The 18,992-nt window shown below is 46.6% G+C and overlaps 7 protein-coding genes across 7 annotated transcripts; 3 read left to right on the top strand and 4 right to left on the bottom strand.

The window, feature by feature from the left end:
* Positions 1-345: 345 nt before the first annotated feature.
* N7484_010565 (BTB/POZ domain-containing protein) lies at positions 346-1,145 on the bottom strand (the record flags this gene model as incomplete). Its single annotated transcript, XM_057120952.1, has 2 exons — positions 346-1,042; positions 1,102-1,145. The coding sequence occupies 2 exons, from the start codon at positions 1,143-1,145 to the stop codon at positions 346-348; spliced, it is 741 nt and encodes a 246-aa protein (XP_056966706.1).
* Positions 1,146-2,866: 1,721 nt separating this feature from the next.
* N7484_010566 (uncharacterized protein) lies at positions 2,867-5,091 on the top strand (the record flags this gene model as incomplete). The annotated part of the gene is made up of 12 exons (XM_057120953.1): positions 2,867-2,972; positions 3,022-3,102; positions 3,156-3,440; positions 3,489-3,677; positions 3,727-3,914; positions 3,970-3,993; positions 4,049-4,076; positions 4,127-4,339; positions 4,389-4,446; positions 4,494-4,625; positions 4,675-4,859; positions 4,934-5,091. 12 exons carry the CDS (start codon positions 2,867-2,869, stop codon positions 5,089-5,091), a joined length of 1,647 nt encoding a protein of 548 aa, XP_056966707.1.
* A 126-nt stretch (positions 5,092-5,217) lies between these two features.
* On the bottom strand, positions 5,218-5,808 carry N7484_010567 (GNAT family N-acetyltransferase; the record flags this gene model as incomplete). Its single annotated transcript, XM_057120954.1, has 1 exon — positions 5,218-5,808. One exon carries the CDS (start codon positions 5,806-5,808, stop codon positions 5,218-5,220), a length of 591 nt encoding a protein of 196 aa, XP_056966708.1.
* Positions 5,809-6,633: 825 nt separating this feature from the next.
* On the top strand, positions 6,634-8,426 carry N7484_010568 (uncharacterized protein; the record flags this gene model as incomplete). Its single annotated transcript, XM_057120955.1, has 5 exons — positions 6,634-6,825; positions 6,892-7,060; positions 7,112-7,265; positions 7,318-7,757; positions 7,810-8,426. 5 exons carry the CDS (start codon positions 6,634-6,636, stop codon positions 8,424-8,426), a joined length of 1,572 nt encoding a protein of 523 aa, XP_056966709.1.
* Positions 8,427-9,460: 1,034 nt separating this feature from the next.
* On the bottom strand, positions 9,461-12,775 carry N7484_010569 (Pfs NACHT and Ankyrin domain protein; the record flags this gene model as incomplete). Its single annotated transcript, XM_057120956.1, has 3 exons — positions 9,461-10,760; positions 10,818-11,661; positions 11,752-12,775. 3 exons carry the CDS (start codon positions 12,773-12,775, stop codon positions 9,461-9,463), a joined length of 3,168 nt encoding a protein of 1,055 aa, XP_056966710.1.
* A 1,642-nt stretch (positions 12,776-14,417) lies between these two features.
* N7484_010570 (uncharacterized protein) lies at positions 14,418-16,145 on the top strand (the record flags this gene model as incomplete). The annotated part of the gene is made up of 6 exons (XM_057120957.1): positions 14,418-14,541; positions 14,602-14,759; positions 14,814-15,010; positions 15,064-15,216; positions 15,267-15,546; positions 15,606-16,145. The coding sequence occupies 6 exons, from the start codon at positions 14,418-14,420 to the stop codon at positions 16,143-16,145; spliced, it is 1,452 nt and encodes a 483-aa protein (XP_056966711.1).
* A 379-nt stretch (positions 16,146-16,524) lies between these two features.
* On the bottom strand, positions 16,525-18,738 carry N7484_010571 (uncharacterized protein; the record flags this gene model as incomplete). The annotated part of the gene is made up of 1 exon (XM_057120958.1): positions 16,525-18,738. One exon carries the CDS (start codon positions 18,736-18,738, stop codon positions 16,525-16,527), a length of 2,214 nt encoding a protein of 737 aa, XP_056966712.1.
* Between the last annotated feature and the right edge of the window lie 254 nt (positions 18,739-18,992).

Consider the following 18,992-nt stretch of genomic DNA (forward strand, 5'->3'; position numbering starts at 1 on the left):
ATATGACGTTATCCCCAAACTATATAACTAAACATCACGACCTCTGGATAAAAACAATTTCGGTGTCACAAATTCGTATTGATGTCCTAGCTTCTCTTTGATATGAATATAGACTGTTGAATCTCTATATAGATTGATCATATACTTGATGGTCCGAACATGTCGTACTGCTGATACAGCCAGTGACAAAATTTCATCTTGGAACTCAATGCGGGGAAACTGAAAATAATCGAACAAAAGCTTTTCAATAAGTCAATTTTCAATCTCAACTTCGTAGAACTACATGGCTTCATTTTTGCAGTACACACAGATCCTGATACGCAATAACACAGGGTATTAATTATTTTAGAAGTCTCCGCCAGAGTTGATACTAATTGCCGCTCCACTGATAGGGTCTTCCAGGATGGTCTTTTTCGGCGTGACCTTGAGTCCACCTAGCGCTAACCTCACTTCTTGAAGTAGGTCAGCTCCGAAGGTGGGATACTCCTGGGTTTCCTGCACAAATTTGTAGTTCTTATCTCGAAGATACCCTTCAACCGAGGCTGCCGCGAGGATGCGACGCACCAAATGCCCTGAAGGCAAATAGGTTGCCCAAAGGATATGCTGACGTGTGAGGCAATAGGTATTGGTATCGATGGATCGTACAGGGTCAAGGAAGTTATTGCCCTTGGGATCAGGATTGGCAATAAGTAAATCCTTGATATACTGAGCCATTTGCGATTCCAACCCGGTGATATTGCACATGTCTGCAAGCCTGACGAGCTCTATCGAAGCCGATATTTGGTCTTCTGGGCCTTCGCAATCAAATTGGATTCTGTGCAGGTATAGCCACTGTATGAGTGCTTCGAAACTCGGCACTGAGACCACCCCTTCCATTTCTTTCAGAGTTGCTACCTGCTGCTCTCTCTCTGCAAAATTACCTTCAAACATTCCTGCAAAGTAGGTAGAGTCTTTGCAAAGGAGGTATTTTGATATTTCGTATTCATGATCGCTGGAGCTTATCTTAATCTTGACGGTGGGATGATGATGCAGCGGAAGAAGGCTGAGCGAGAGGGACATTAGAAACCACCATTCCCGGAAATAATCTTGCATGGTACTTACTTTATTGCAAACTCCTTAGCACTTGGTTCAGATTTGTTGGTCATTATTTCGATTCGGGATGGGGTGGATGCAAAGGATTGAAGAGAGAGGGGTAGAAAGCGACAGCATGTTATACGATGACACACTTGATGGCGCCCACCACTACTTTTGATTTTTCAATACCTTGATTGTAATTTAACATGTCTAGCAAGGGTACAAATAGTAAAAGCAGCAAGGTTGGAGCATTTTTCTAGTGTAGACTAGTGCTTTGGGAAACGTTTCGAGAGAGTGCGGCGCGAAAGCTAAATCCGAACATCACGGTCTAATTCATTCTTGATATGGTTTTATGCTTAGGCCAGTGACTTTCATAAAAGCTGTTGTCGGCTTGCCGAAGATTGAGGAGGGAAAGTATACATGTGGTATTTCCGTTACTGTGTAATGGAGACTTGTCTGTAAACTTTTGATTTCCAGGTTTTGTAGGATTTCGGTAAGTACCTAAGACAATTCATATTGAACACATAGGTTACACATGCGATCCTAATGAGATTGCCTGCAAAGTTCCTCAAAGGTGAGCAAAGCGCCAACAAGTGTTTCCATCGGCGACAACATCATTAGACCTGGTCAGGTAACAGTGATTTGAATCCCGAATTAGACTTTCCGCTATCTTTTGTATATGTTTTCCTCAGATGCAGCCGATACCCAATTTGTTATCTTTGATTTTACTTGCGCCAACTTGGCACGTTGTAGATTCAATGTCATCTACAACACATATATATAGCAAATGCCCTCCCCGTTATGTGATCTTCGCAGAAAGCGACCTCGACATGGATCAAGTAATCGACGGCAAGAAGAGCTACGAGCTCAGGGGATATAAGTCGAAGGATGTAGTGAAGAAAATCTGGTTTTATCGAGCCAGCCCACATTCTAGCCTCACTCATGTCTGTAAAACTCTACCAGCACATTTGCGAAACCCCGAAGGTCCACTACTAGTTGATAATAGGCGGGGAATTGTGGAATTGAGTGCCGGGCATAAGGATTGGACGGGCTATGACTCTGGGTACAAGATCATTGGTATATGAACCTCGAAGACCAATAGCATTTGGAGACTTGAAGAACATATAGAAGCTCAAGGCGGCACCCGGAGGATGGATATATCTACCAAAGTCTTTCGGGGCGGCTGTAACTGAAAGGTGTAAGAATTGGAAAGTATGTCCAGGAAATATATAGATGCCATTGAAATTTGATTTTGCTGTAGGTTCTTGACGGAAATCAGCAACGAGATCGCTGAAAAAAAAGGAAGCCGACAAATATCAAAAAAATTCCAGTGTTAAACACGCGTGTACTCTTAGAAATTGTGCACCAAAATATTCAGGTCGTGGAAACTGTGGAGACCATCAACTTAAAAGTGACATCTAAAGTGAGGTAAGCAATATTCGTAAAAGATCAACATACTTTACAGAACAGGTGATTTACACCCCTCAAATGCAATATCAAGTTGTCGCCACCTTCGCACTCCGGAGATAATGTTGATCACCGGTGATAATGACTGCCAAGATGTATTTCACACTGTGATTTGTCCCCGCTCTCCCCCTCTCCCCCTCTCCGGCTATCAGTCCGGCAAACCCGGCGAAATGCTCCAAAATCACCGGCTGGCGATAAGAGCTGCATGATCGAGAAAAGAGATACGGCATATGCTCAAAAAAAAAAAAAATTCTTATGATCGGGTGTTGCAAATCTTCGCCTTTGCATTCTCTTGACCCTGTCAATAACGCCCCTAACCTTCAAAATGGGCGCATCGGAGATCACATCCAAGGTTCCAAAGCCAGAAACGGCTCAAAGTGTGGAGATCCTCAAGGTTCAAAATGAAGATGAATTACGTTTGGCCCAGATGGGTAAGTGTGCACGCATGACCAGTTCAAGCACCGTACCTAATGAAAAAAGGCCATAAACAAGAGTTGAAGCGACATTTCTCGGTGTGGAGTTTGATTGGTCTCGCAGCCAACTGTACCATCTCATGGACGGGTTTGTTCAATTGAGTCTCCTACAAGAGCATTGCCAGCTAACTTTCAATAAAGGTCTTGGTTTGGGTCTGATCACGGCACTGAACTCTGGTGGCCCTGGTGCCCGTAAGCCCATCCCAACGCATACCCCTTGCAAAACGGCTTCAGCGCTGATGACCTTAGTAATCTACGGCTTTATTCTTGTTTTCATCCTCCAATCCTTTGTTGGTGCCTCTCTGGCAGAGTTCGTGTCCGCATATCCGACCGAGGGAGGAATGTACCATTGGATTGCGGCTATCGCCCCGAAAAGATATAATAGTCTGTTGAGCTTTGCGACAGGATGGTGCACAGTTTTTGGATGTGAGTAATGATACTTGGGGCAAGATGGAAATGCTAATAAATGCATAGGGATTTTCACTACAGCGTCAACCAACCTTATCTATGCGTCGACGGTCATGGCTTTAATTGCATTATACCATGACAATTTGGTTGTTAAGCCTTGGATGACCTTCGTTGCATATCAAATCTTGAATATATTCACTTCGGGAATCGTCATGTTTGGCAACCGCTTTATCCCAGCGATTAACAAGTTCTCTTGTAAGTTGAAGTGTTACCCACAAACTTATGTGATTCTCACAGTTGCCAGTGCTTTATCTGCAGTTGGCATGGTTTATTACAATGGTCACCGTAGCTGCAGCTGCACCAGCGCACAACGATAGCAAATTTGTGTTTGCGACTTGGATGAACAAGACAGGATGGGATAACAATGTGATGTGCTTTATAACGGGGTTGGTGAATCCCCTTTACGCGTTGGGTGGGCTAGATGGGATTTCGGTAAGTTGTTGTATTATTATGATATGTCTGATATCTGATACTAACACTTCATCAGCATATCACTGAGGAAATGCCAAATGTGAGTCATCAAAGCAGTACTTTTTGGTTGTCTGATGTATTAAGAATCCGCACAGCCTGGCAGGAATGCCCCTCTGGGCCTTGGTAAGCTTGCTAGTCTTTCAAGAATTGATTTGGATGCTAATTTACAACAGCAATCACCCTCTCGATTGCGTTCGTGACCGGAGTCTCCTACTTGCTCAGCTTGATGTTCTCAGTTCAGAACTATGACAGACTGGCAGATACACGAACAGGCCTACCACTAGCTGAGATTTTCCACCAAGCAACCTCGACAAAAGGAGGAGCGTTCGGCCTGGTCTTCATGGTCTGGGTTGCACTTGGACCGTGTGTGATCGGCTCCCAACTTAGTGAGAACCAGATCAGACAGATTGAATCTCAATTTCTAATGGCCTTCAGGTACTGGACGTGTATTTTGGGCCTTCTCTCGTGATAATGGCCTCCCGCTTTCTCATATGTACGTCCTTAAACTCAACAAGCATTTCACTGGCTAATTATCTCCAGCTGGGCTCGTGTCAATCCTAGACTTGGATCTCCTTTTAACGCCCAACTCTGTGTAGGAGTGATCATTGCTTTGCTGGGCTGTATTTATCTAGGATCCAGTACTGCATTCAATTCGATGATGAGTTCCGCGGTGTATGAATGGCAACGGACGTGATTTTGAAATTTACTGACAATATACTAGGACGATTAACAACCTCGCCTATATTGTTCCAATCCTCACGAATGTATTGCTTCGCCGGCGGACAATGCATCGTGGTCCGTTTTCAATGGGCCAGTTCACTGGAATGACGGTAAATATAATTGCGGTCCTATGGTTGGTCTTTGCGATTATCTTCTTCTCTTTCCCTTTTGAAATGCCTGCAACTGGTAAGTGTTATGAACGGAATCGAAAATAGCCTAACAGGGCTATAGATCCCTTCGTTATGCTGACAGAGGTCTAGTTTCGAACATGAATTATACATGCGTCGTTGTTGGTGGGTTCTTGATTATAGAGCTAGTATGGTGGCTCGTTGCGGGCAGAAAATACTCTCAGACGGTACAGCGGGCTAGAGAGGAGCATGATACAGCGATGGTTGTGGAGGAACAGCATAAAGCGTAGTACTTGAGAAATCTGAGTCCATTGTTTCGACCTCAATCTAGGCCAAAGTAGAAAATACCAGGTAGATAGTATCAATCCTGTGTCAAATTAGCCCAATGATTCAATGAACGGGAGGAAGTAAAGTAATCACCAATGACCACGTTTGAACCCAAGCCTCTTCAGTCTCCCTTGCTCCTCGAATCCTCGCTGAATATACCACCTTCTCAACGCTTCGCCTCCATCTTCGCCTTCAGGATCAACCGCCATAATTGCAACGATATTCCGAACAATATGGAGCTCTACCTCTTTTGACTCATCGCCATTGACACAGGCACTATGGCGATCCTCCTTAACCCTGTAGCTCACTTTGCCCGATCGTACAAGGTCAAGTAGGTTCTTCAGTAAAGTTGATCCCACGGAGCAGGACTGATGATCTGGGTGGACGAATAGACTCAGTTCGACGGTGGGTCCATATGAAAGAAGATGTTCCCTGAATGGCGAAAGGTAGGCATACCCGAGAACAGTTTCAGGTTTTTCACTAGCTCCCTTCGTGTCGGCTTCTCTCACTGCAACAAGGAATGGGAGCTCACAGTCCTTGAGTTCATGCCATTTGGCCTCATATGTTTGCAAGGGAGGCGGGAATTCCATAGATGCAAGAGACGTGTTCAGGATGTAGTATTCACCTATGGCACGGATCTGAGGAAGATCTACTAGCTCGGCTGGACGGTAGGTCGTCATTTTGGTACATAATGTGGTGTCCTGGAATTATTTGTATCACAGTTGGACTTAGGTTGCAGTTCAGGCGTGTCATGGTGAGGATGAGTAAGCCGCGCTCTGCAAACCTTACTGCTACTCAGCCTCAGATTTTCGAGGGAATGCAGAACAGAAATATTGCAAATGACCGTTATGTGAATTTTGATTTTGTTCTCCTTTGGATTCCCTTTTCGAACTTGTATTGGGAAGGAAGACATAGGACTGGTCTTCTCTACAGGCTTACCTGTTATAGAATGATGAAATGCGTTATAATTACCTAACAAAATAAATCAGATGTTCAAAAGAAAGCGTCAGCAGAGAGTACGCTACCTGAAAGGCTGGAAAAGCCGACTTCAGCTTCTGACCGGATAACCGTCCACATGCACGGATTATGGCTGGACGGATAAGCAGCGGATAATGGGCGCATATGTGGCGGGTAAGGATAAGCACAGCGGCGGAATTGTACAGTGGAGATAGGAGTTCAAGCTTCTGTCTCCGCAGCAACACACGCACCCCAGATCACCCAACTGAACCCCGCGAGCCAAGTTGTGGAGAGCTCTGGGGTGTCTTGGCTGTGGGGGAATTCTTGGCCCTCTCCAAACTATCCAACAGTTGACTCTGCCAAGGCTTCCGAGGGAGGGGATATAGCACCGTTGTCCATGACTGGGGGTTTTGGCGGCTTGAAGGGTGCTCGAGCCACTTGAGGACTTGAACCTTCTTGAGATGTCTATATAGAAGCTGCCCGCCGAGACCAATTCATGTTTTCTGGATGTTCCCAGACTCCATTCTCACTCATCTTCCACCAGCAAAATGGTTTCTTTCCATCTTAATCGATCCGATAATGATGATATAGCCGATGAGAAGCAGCAGCATACTGATCATGTTGAAGATACATCGAATGTGACCACTGTTGACGGTATTAGAGTCCTCGGCCTAAGTCCAGATGATGCCACTTTTCTTGACAACTTTTCGCAAGATCAGAGAAAAGCTGTTTTGCGCAAGGTAGATGAAAACTCCATTTGGCTTCAACTTATTGAGTATTATAATGACTGAAATGTTCCATCACAGGTCGATTACCGTCTCGTACCTATGTTGTCAGTGCTGTACTTGGTCTCTCATCTTGATCGAGCCAACATTGGAAATGCGAAAATCGCCGGACTTACCTCGGATCTCGGGCTGAGTGGCATTCAATACAACATTGCCCTTAGTCTCTTCTTCATTCCTTATGTTTTGCTTGGTAAGCTGAGCATGATGATGCAGTGATCGTTCTAACGCTAATCAAAAACAGAGGTGCCAAGTAACATGCTTTTGAAACGCTGCGCACGGCCATCCTTCTATCTCGGCACTCTTATCATTTGCTGGGGAATCATCATGACCTTGACGGGCGTTGTGCAAAACTTTGGTGGTTTGGTCGCAGTTCGTATCTTGCTGGGAATATTTGAGTATGTCTGAGGTTCTCCGTTGATTTGGATCGCTCGTAATAACACTGCACAGAGCTGGATTCTTCCCCGGTGCGGTCTACCTCTGCTCCTTTTGGTACATGCCGAGAGATCTTGCGACGCGAATCTCCATCTTTTATTGTGCAAGCGCCCTGTCAGGTGCTTTTTCAGGTCTCTTGGCAGCAGGTATTGCAAAGATGGACGGCGTGGGCGGTTATGAAGGTTGGCGCTGGATCTTCCTGCTTGAAGGACTAGCTACAGTTATTCTTGGTGTGATGTGCTTCTTTCTTCTTATCGACTCGCCTCGTTTGTCAAGTCGGTGGTTAAATCCGGAGGAAATAAGATTTTTGGAGCTGCAGCACTTTATCAAGGATGGAGGTCAGTTCAAGGAAGAGAGAAGTAGGACTTCGTGGAATGATATCCGAGCTGTGCTTTCGAACTGGAGAATGTATCTGCTGGCCTACATTCTCTTATGTCAATCTGCCTGTTCTTATGGTGAGTGAACCCATTAAGACCGGCGACTTTTCAGTTGTTGACGTTTTCTTAGGAACCAAGTTTACACTTCCCACCATTACAAAGGGAATGGGCTTCAGTGGCACAGCTGCCCAACTTATGACCGTGCCTCCCTACGTCGCAGGCGCGATATCTGCCGTCTTCTTTTCAACCCTGTCCGACCGGTTTTACTGGCGTATGCCATTTGTAGTCGCTCCACTTCTACTAATTATCATCGGGTATTCGATAATCATCGGACTCGGTGGGCATCTGAAGGAGAATCTAGGACCGGGCTTTTTCGCCATTATTCTTACTTGCATGGGTATTTATCCCACCCACCCATCCACAACATCCTGGACGATGAACAATCTCGCACCCTCGAACCGTCGAGCCATTGGAAGTGCGTTCAATATCTGCGTTGGCAATATTGGCGGAATTATTGGAAGCTACATGTACCTCGACCGGGAAGCCCCTACTTATCCTACGGGCTTTGGATTGTCCCTGGCATTTGGTGGTACGGCACTATTAGCGGCATTGGCTCTTGAAGCATCGTTTTGGTGGGGAAATAAGCGGAAGAATGCGCTGAGTGAGGTTGAGATTCGGGAGAAGTATAGCGATGAGCAATTGCTGCAGATGGGGGATAAGTCGCCGCTATTCAGATATACTCTCTAGGCGTCGGCCTTGAATCCATGGTTTTCATCAATTTATTAAGTCCTTCGAATCGCTCAGTCTTTATTGCCTTCCTTTCCATCAGTTCAAAGACCTTGAGAGTGAAAGGGTGCTACAACGGATGTAAGAGGTGCTTCTTATCTCGTCAGCCCTCCTGGTAGATTCTCTTGAACACGAAAGACTCATATCTGTAATTAGAGGCGTTCAGCCATAATCCGGCAGATGGTAGCGTCGCGGCACTGCCTGATCGGGACACATAGTCACTTACGCTCAACATAAAGATAGCCTGTGATCGGATCCATCTCACTCAACCAGCAGACCCATGTACGAGCTCGTGAGTGTACTCCCAATCTTTCTGACTGCCCTCTAATATCGCACAAGAAAAGAACAATAGGAAACCCCGGCGAAGTCAGAACCCTAGCTGAGACATGTATTAACATAGGAGCATGATGAAAGGACATCACAAAGCTTAGTTGAGCACTACACCTACTAGATTTAGTGTAGCACAATTCAGAGAAAATTTGCAAGTGTCACTTTGAGTTCCTTATTTCGAGACATTGAAGAGCTGTCATTGTTATATTAGCTAACAAGCAAGGTGACACTTAATTATAGCCGAAATTCACATTGACGTCCCAATATTCATAGAAACGACCCAACTTAGTATGTATCACTTCTTGATCAATGACGCATTTTCAGGACAGTTTGGTACGAATAAGAATAATTTATTAGGTATCTGTATTATGGTCGAAGATGTTATCACTACTATGAACTACGAATAGTGCGCCTTGCCTTAAACTGTTTATACGAAGTTCAACCAATATTGCCTTATTGTTGACAGAAACTTCCAGAAAATGTTTCTCAATTAAGACATGGGTTGAATAGGGATCGCAGGGGTTTTCATGGATTGTATCAATTAATCCACTGACATGAAGAACCTCTGAGGTGGTGAGAGTTATGAAACCCGAGGCCAGGCGAGAGCTTGAGACTATGATAGATCAATGATAGACTAATTGTATTTGAGCGTAATGCTCATAGTCCTACTCCATGAGGCAAATATTTCTTGCCGGGCTGCTTGAGATTCTAAAGCCGAAATGCTTTGCAAGCGATGTGATATAGTGCCTTTGAAGCAAATTGAAAATTTCTTGATGGCCTCCAAATAAAGCGGCCTTGAAAGCGTTGCCAAGGAAGCCACCTTTCACGTTAACATCCGCTCCCTTATCCAAGAGTAGTTTGACAATATCGTGGTGACCTTCCAATGAGGCAGCCTGTAGAGCGTTGCCAAAGAAACCACCCTTCGCATTAACGTCCGCTCCCTTGTCTAGGAGTAGTTTGACAATATCCTGATAGCCTTCAACTGAAGCAGCCTGTAGAGCGTTGCCGAAGGGCCCGCACTGCGCATTGACATTTGCTCCCCTGTCTAAGAGTAGCTTGACAATATCCAGATGGCCTTCTGCTGAGGCGGCCTGGAGAGCGCTGCCGTAGTGGCCACCTTCCGCGTTGATTTCCGCTCCCTGATCTAAGAGCAGTTTGACAATATCCCGATGGCCTTCTGCTGAGGAAGCCTGAAGAGCGTTATTGTAGTAGCCACCATGCGCGTTGACGTCCGCTCCCTTGCCAATGAGAGCTTTTGCGGACGCTTCTAGTCCAACAAAACAAGCATAATTCAGCCTGGAACTCTCTGGAGAACCAGAACTATTGTCCCAGAATTTATCAGGCTGATATGCATAAGCCCACTGTTGGAATGTCGCTTCAGTTTCTAGGAACTCGACGATCACTTGGACCATGTCTTCGGAATCTTGGGTCAATCGAGCATGATCTGTCCAGAATTCCGCCGCATATCTGGCCATCGGGAATTTCTGCTCGATATTTCTGCCACTAGTGCTGATGTATGTAAGATAAGCCAAGCACGTTTTTGTAATAGAAATGCTGGCAGTCATGATATCAAAATGAGCCTCTCCGAGAAGGTACTCCTTAACGGAAAAATGAGCAAGATGCAACTCTTTATCGTCGGCATGAACGAATGTTGCTAAGCCGGAACAGTAATCCAAAATATCAGTTTCGCAAAACAATCGACGATTAGTGTCAAACCCTTTTGGTTCTTTTTCGATTCGCGTCGCTATGACCTCTTTAGCCTCACTTAACTTTAGAGGTCGCTTGCAGTGCACTAGGAATTGCAGGAGACGTATTGCGTCGCTCGCTATTTCCTTTGGTATGGATATAAGCATCCGCCGGTATGTCTCATTTAGATTTGGCGGCAAAGATTCAAGAGCCTCCTCCATAGCTGCCTGGTGACGACATCGAGCCAGGCTATCTAACTGGCAAAAGGCCCATCTAAACCTAAATAGGGCGTCAGTAGCAGTCTTGCACGTATCAATTGAAATGTCAATATCTCACATCCCATCTGCCCCCTCGCCAACTTCCTTCCTGATCCTCTGGAGAAGATCCTGGGGCAAGGGTTTCTCCGTAAAGTCTGGACGTTGAGAAAGCTGTGCTGTGACCCAGGATTGGATGTCGGAGTTGACAGATTTACTATTGATTAATATGCAGTTTTCTTTCCCAATCAACCGAGGAATATGACGCAAAAACTCGGACTCAGGTCGACTGGTATAGAGCAGCTGAACATGGCCCAGCTCTGGCTTGGACATCATGTGCCTGATCCACAGGCAAATATCATCTCTTGTTTTCGATTCATCCAATGCGTCTATGATAATATAAACTCTGCCCTCAACTTCTAGCATACTGGAGACAGCATTGAAAAGCGTCTTCATCGAAGGTTGGGTGCCGCCATTCTGGTGTGCTTGAAACAAAGCATATAGATGTGCAGGGCTGCTAGCTCCAGCTTGGTAAAGTTGAAAAGCGAGCGACCGCAGCATTCCATCCAAGGTCTGCTTTGTTGTATCGCTAAAGTCAAAAAAGAAGTTGAGAATCAGACAATCCTTCTTTTTCGCAAGATGATCAAGCACAGCTGCACTGAGAATTGTCTTTCCACATCCCGCGAGCCCGTGCAGCCATAAATGTCGATTTGAGCCCGAGTACCACGACTGGAAGACGGGACTCTCTAATAGCCATTTGCCTGTCCCCTCATGATGAAGTGCCATTGCATCATTGGCATTTGTAGACGGGTCCGGTGGACAAAGCCAACGCCTGATCTTATCGGTATGAAGTTCAGACCTGATGGAATCAATCGTAGTTTTCGTTGCAAACGTCGTCTGCTGCACATCGTCAATCTGTTGTTGGACTACTCACAGTCAGAGTGTTTCCCGAATTGAGATACAATACGGTCTCGCACATATGCTAGTCTAGCAAAGGAATCAAAATGGTAACTAACCTAACTGAAGCACTTCTACTGCCCTTTTGGTCTCTTGCACTTCTGCAGCCGGCACATGCTCCAGAAGCTCCTTGGCATATGCAGCGGCGGTCGCCGAGGCGTAGCATTGCCATCGATCATTTATATGAGAGTCGGCATAATGGCAGATCCCTCGGATCACCAGACAGGGAAATAGGTTCATTAAGCCAGCCGCTTCCATCTCAAAGCAAATGCAATCTTTGCCAATTTCAGCAACAATCTGATCGCGCACAGCGGCGTCTTTAATGAGCATGTCGCCGGATGCGATGGTCCCATAGTGGATATCTGGCTCTGTAGTGTCTCGCGGTTCGCGTTGAACCTCACCAGTCGTGTCACAGCCCTGGCAGTCTGAGCCGGGGACGTGGTCACATGAAGATTTAAACAGGCGGTCTTTATCGAATCCCTGATGAAAATAGCCAGGATTTTGATTGGTTCTCTTGCCCATCTTCGGGTTCTTCTCCAGCATTTCCTGAAGGAAGCAGGGAATCTTTGAGTCCTTGCGCTCGTGTTCAGCCTGTATGCTGCTAAGAGCATTGAGCAGCACTAACGGAGGCCGCCCGAGAAAGCCATTGCGCTCACGTATGTCACCAGTCTTTGCTTTTACCGAGTCGTACTGGCAGACGCCCCCTTTCGTCCCATAGGGCTGGCTCACGACAACGTCACCTAGCCGGATATCGTGGTTTTCTTCCGGTCGAGCGATGCCGCCGCCTATGCCCACCAAAAGACCAATACGTATGGATGGCAGAGAAGCAAGCAGACCCGAGGCGGTGGCAGCAGCTGAAGTGATTCCATAGACTCCGGCAGCCAGAGAAGCAATCACAATATTGTGCTCTCCCACGCGACCCCACTTGTAAATGTTCGCGTCGGCTTCATGTCGATTGAAGCCTATTGGAGCCGCATGTTCCTCGTCGAGCATCGCTCCTGCAGCTGCCCGCTCGATCGGTAGAGAAGCTATCCAAGCGATCGTATAGAAGTCGGGGCTGTCGAGGGCGTTGTGAGATGTCATGATGTGCAAAGTAGCGCACGAAAACTAGACTATCAGATAGCCCGCGGAAAGGTAAGAAATACAATATTGTGCAGTTCGCCTTCATCCACGAGAGAGGAGTTGAGTTACTCGCGGAGGGGCGGAGACACAAACCTGGTATATTATTGCATCTGACTGTAGACAGACTAGGGAAGGTGAAAAAAACATGTCAGGCTCAGCCCACGAGATTTTGTTCATGGCATGCGCAATGTGGGGTCAGAAACTGACGGCGCTTAGTGAACGCTTGGTTATAGGCTGCTGAAAATGCCACACCGCGCGCCCCGCGCAAGGTGCAGCGATGTCGATACACGCGATTTTCACCGTGGGTGCCTCCAAAGATCACAAGGAAAGCCCGGGAATCAACGTATTTTGGCGAAAGTGTTTTGAGAGCCCTGAACAACGGTAATGAAAATCCATCGTATCTGCCGGTTTCATGTTGCTGCCATTGATCAAATCATGTCAAATTGCGTGCCTCCGTGCCTCTACATGACGCGTCGGATGTGGTGACATCATTCTATCACACTGATTCCAGTCAAATGTGAGAGTAGATCTTTATGTTCCGGCATTTTATATTGTCGGGGCTTCGACACTGATCCGCGCGAGCCAGTGGACGCACGCCGGCTTAGAGATATTCTTCTCGAAGAGATTATGCTGAGCATTAGTATACTTTATGTGACTGACTGCAGTCTGAAAATTGCCTGTTAAAGGACGACCATGATAATTCGCGCATTCGGCGGGTTGTTGACTATGTCGACTTGTGTGCGGAGGGCCTGGGTAGGATGGGTTTTGGTTTTTCTGTTCCAAATTCTGCAGATGCTTTTCAGCCACCGAATTTCCTGGTGGATGCGAGGGAGTTCTGTAATCCTCAAGGAGAGCGTGGCTTATTCTGTGTACACGCAAAAGGTTCTTAAGACTTGCGCCAAGGCACGGCTGTTACATCATGCATTATGCAACAATTGGAGGGTTTCACAAATTTCCCTCGTTTGACCAGGTGCCCAAGTGGTTAAAAACGGTATCAGGCAAGTATGCGAAGAGGTTAATGACCTCATCAGCAAGAGAAAGTAGAGAGACCCCTGGTGCAACGTGTCTCTGGAGCCTGAAGCGGAACGTGGTCCTAACATATCCGATAGTGCGGGTTCTCAAGGGTTTCGCACTAAATTATATCATAACACATTGTTTACGCGGAAGTGCAATCGCGCTGGCTTATTGAGAGCTTAGAAGGAGGTATTACGGCCCCCTGTAAGCTTGCATACGAGAAATAACAAATGCTCTAATCGCAGTCTCGGGAAGCGTGGTTCTACCCAAATTGAATTTAGCTCGTCAAAGATAGGTCCATGGCTTCAGCTAACGCTACCAGTCAAGTTTAGCATACTCTGGAGGGTCAGATCACCCCCAATCACCCACGAGAATGCAATGCAGTGTATCCGCTCATTTTCCGCCGTGTGGGGGAAAGCGGATAATGGAAACCTTGGGATGAAACCTGGAATCCGGGGGCGACAACTCCACATTATTAGTTCGCTGGCAATATGGCGATATGCGGGGAATTGAGTCCAATTGAACTATATATTCCAAGCTCCTTGGCAGCAGTGCCCAGGGAGCTTATTTTTGTTTATCAAACCTAATCATGGATGTTGATAATTTGAAGGACACTCAAACTGGTCACTTGGAGGTATCTCCTAAGTCCATAGTGGCGGACACTGGATTTGAAGGACTCACAGCTGAAGAGACTAAGCAATTAGAGAAGAAATGTGAGTACCCCTCTATGACATGCATTACGAAGTGAAGTTCACCTAAATATATGGGTACAGTGGTTAGGAAGATTGACTTGCACCTCATTTCATCCTTATGTCTGCTTTTCATCTTCAACATCTTAGATCGGTCCAATATTGCAAATGCCAGGCTAGGTGGTATGCAAAAGGATCTAGGTCTCAGTGACACCCAGTATCAAACTGCCGTTGCCATAATGGTGAGTCCCCCACGTCAGGCCGAGACTTCGATACTAATTCAGATTTCTTAATAGTTTGTTGGTTATCTGCTCGGGCAGGTCCCAAGTAACATTATCCTCACGCGAATCAAGCCGTCACGATATATCCCCACGGCGATCTTTATATGGGGCGGTATATCCATGTCCGCGGCAGCCACACAGAATTTCACTGGAATCATAGTGGTTCGTGTTTTGCTGGGGTTTGCGGAATCTCCCTTTTTCCCTGGTGCTCTGTATGATCTCCACTTCCCCCAGTATTGATTACAGGCTGCTGATGAGGGTTTAGTCTTTTGGTGAGCTCTTGGTATAAGCCGCAGGAGATTGCACCTCGCGTTGCGGTGATGTATTGTGGTAATACCATTGCAAATGGCTTTGGTGGAATGATTGCTGCTGGTATTCTCAGTGGCTTAGATGGTGCGTCAGGTTTAGCAGGATGGAGGTGAGTACGCTACTTTCCTGACTCGATTCACAATACTGACGATCTTGAAGATGGTTATTTATTATTGAGGGAGCAGGAACAATGGTCGCAGGCATTCTAGCTGTCCGACTTCTTCCGGATTTCCCTCGATCTGGTCAGCGAAAATGGCTCTCTGAACAGGAACAGCGATTTGCGGAGTGGCGGCTGGCTCAGGCAGCGAACGATGAGATCGATGAAAATGGTCCGATCAAAGAGGCTCTTGTTGATGCGATTACTGATCCGAAGGCATGGATGCTTATTGCCATTCAGATCTGTCAGCTTACATCTCAAACATGGACCTACTTCTTCCCGGTAAGTCTTCTATACAAGAATCGTGTTGATTCAACTGATCTAATCGATCACGAGCCTAGTCTATCGTGAAAACCCTTGGCTTCAGCAATATCGTCACTCTTTTGATCACGGCGCCCGTGTACGTCTTCGGCTTCTGTACCTCGCTGGGCAATTCATTCATTGCTCAACATACGAATAAGCGCGCCGTCTTGATTATCTGGCCTTTGATCATTGACATTGTTGGAAACATCATGGTTATCTCGACAACCGCTACTGCGCCTCGGTACGTGGGTATGTTTTTGATGTGCGCTGGCTCATACTCGGCCTTCAATGTTGTGCAGGCATGGATTGCGAGTACGGTACCGCGTACCCGAACAAAGCGAGCTATCGTCTACGCTTTGGTTAATCTTTTCGGCAACTCGTCGAATATCTACGGCTCTTACTTTTTCCCTACCTCAACTGCGCCTCAGTATCGCATGGGTGGAATTATCCTGTCATCTTTTGCTGCAGGCGGTGTTATCCTTGCAGCTGTTCTGGGTTTATGGCTGAGAAAGTTGAACCAGAAGGCAACTGAAGAGGGGGATATGGATGGCCAGATACGTTACAAATATTTGTGGTAGATTTTTATTTACTGAGATTGTTAAGTTGGCGTAGCTCAGTAGCTATGAACATCCGTTTGGATGCGACTGGTCTAAGTCCAATGTCTGCAAGCTCTGACACTAAATCAAAGGTCCCAGATATGTAGCCAGCTATATTACATTTGAGACCATTTTGGAAATTAATGAACGAAGACTACCTTCAGTAGGTCAATCACCTGAGGTGCCATGCATAAGGCCTTTTCGGAGAAAGCAAGAAGTACCTATTGCTGCACATCAAATTACCAATGAATGTCTGATCGTGTTAGACGAAAATGACTTCTACACAAGAGATTAACATAGGACGTAGGGGTAGGAAGCCTGGGTGGGGATTAATCTGCTTTATTTCAGACCCGTATATGCATTAAAGGTTTTGATAATTCGTGAGTGCTAGACTGATCAGCATGTGTGTGGGTAGAGTACGAGAAAAGGGTAATTTCTTACAAGTTGGAAGACGATCGAGTTGTGGCCAGAAATCTAAAATTGGTTCCTCCGTGGGTCCCATCATAGGGAACAGATTCTCGATGCCGTAGAGCGCTGCTGATGCTTGAAGATCCGTATCTTCCATAAGTTGCTGAGAACATTGCCAGTCAATTGGTGATTGTTCGGTGATAATTCCATTTCCAGGTGACCCTTCGGCCGATGAGATTGATTGAGATTGCATATTGGACTCTGGGCCCTGGCTAGGCCGAGCGGTTGGTGGATGGCTTTTACCAACATTTGTTAGCCCAAGAATGCGCCTGTGGCATTCGGATTTTAGAGCATCTAGCACAAACGTATAGCGCCAGGCAAGCGAATTTAACTCGGTGGCTTGACCAAGGTAGTACTGCGTCTTTTCTGCCAAATCATATAAAGAGGCTTGAGCCACTGTTTGAGTCGCCAATTCTTCGGTATCGCCTTCTGTTACCCAGTCGGGAGGAATGCGTCCTTTCTTAGAATTGATGAGGTAAATGTAAGCGATTGATAGAGCGTTGAAAGCGATATACTGTGTATACCAGAATGTTGGTAATAATTGGTTTTCTTGGACAAGTTCCAAGACCAATTCAAGTGTTTTTCGTGCGGTGGTGATACATTTTAAAAGACTGCTTTTCAGAGCTGGGTTTTCAGACTCCTCAGAAAAAGCCCAAAGGAGTAGAGGGCGCGTCACGAACATGATAGCGTGATAATGAGCGAGTCTGATGACTGTCAACTGCCTTTGGAATATCGAGATGAGACTGCTGGGACAGACTGAGTCGCCGAGTAGCGGTGGAAGCGCGGATTGCCACTCATTTATTTGGCTCAAGAATACTTCCATGCTGTCTATCTCACGGACTTTTTCACCGGGGTGAATCGAGTATAACTCCTGAGAGGCCTTGGCCAAAATACGTGATAGTTTCGCATGACAAACTGGAGCGTCCATCAAACAGTTCCTGGCTCGGGATGAGCTAGATTGAGTCGAGTCGATGTTCTCGTCGTTTATGAGTGACGGATAGTCCTGGTCAATGTCTTCTTCCCTCAGAAGCCGTGGTCGGCCCAGTATGAGGCTGAGATATTGATCCAGCGTGAAGCAGCACCAAAGCAAGCGTTTGGAGCATTGAAGAGCTACCTCACTTCTAGAAGTATCTGAGCGGGTCTGCTTCCTATGTACTCCAATCGTCATCAATAACTGCACAGTTTGACCAAAGTTGAACCAGGCTTGATTCATCCGTGAGGTGCCAAGAAGATATAATACTGTTAGAAATCTTGCTTGTGCCGATTCTAGGGTAGGCACTCCGGTCTCTTTAGACAGCATCTGTTCTGCTAGTTGGTAATATGCCTCGCATTTTTGCCAGTCCAAGTGGTCCGTTTGCTGCTGTACATTGGTATGACAGGGCGTTGCAGATAGCGATGCAATTGCGCATTGTATCAGAATAATTGCCCTTGATGCCAATGAGACTTCCGCTGTAGCTGGTCCTGATTGGTTTGCTATCTCTTGATCAAACATCAGATTGACCCAATTTTCCACGGTGCCCTGGTGCAATATCCGATAGGTTGGAGATGCAAAGTCGAAGTACCGCCGTACAAGCTGGTCCACAACAGCTCGGGTGGGCCATTGAAGCTGAGCAGGGGGGATTTGTGGAGCTTGGCGGTCACCGAATGAGAATATGGAGGCATGGGCATCTTCAGGCGTTGACGGAAATGGAGCCTGACCATGTTGCTGATGGTCAAACTCTCTCACTGCTCGATCCAGAAAAGAATGGGCCGAGGCAGGGCCGCGATACTGACCTCCCAAATCGATGGGATCACCCCGGCTTGAGTTTGTCAACGCAGGACTGGGCCCAGTGGGTAAAGGTTGGCTTGCAGGTGGGCGGGGTCCCATCGCCGTTTCCGCTTGCCGACTTGACGGTGGCGGGCGTGCGGCGGATCCCCGGTGATATGGAACATTGTAGGTACAATTCGCACCGATCCGCACACAGAACCGGCATGGGATATCTCCGGTGCAGGCTTTCTTTCGTGCTTTACAGGAGTCGCATGCCCGAGTTACCTTGCTTCTTTTCTGCGCCACTCGGGCTAGCACCCTCCGACGGTTCATTCGTTCTTCCTCTGCTGCACCGACCATTTCAAGAGATACCTGAGACTGATTCGTTGTTTGCTTCGGCAGTAATGAAAGAGAAAGTCATCCCGCATGGGATGTTTTCCGCCTGCTCCCACTTTCGGATAAATGCATATTTCCGAAAGCCGGGGTATCCAGATCTTCAAGGTTCTAAGGCCCAATGAAAGACGTTAACAAAATATGCTTCAAGATAAATCAAGTCATAATGGACCCATATTCAAGGGTGCTTTCGTAAAAGCCCGGATGTCTGTCTCATTTGC

The sequence above is a fragment of the Penicillium longicatenatum genome, assembly GCF_028827895.1.
Source record: "Penicillium longicatenatum strain IBT 33135 chromosome Unknown contig_7_segment0_segment0, whole genome shotgun sequence".
In the NCBI taxonomy this organism is placed as follows: Eukaryota; Fungi; Ascomycota; class Eurotiomycetes; order Eurotiales; family Aspergillaceae; genus Penicillium; species Penicillium longicatenatum.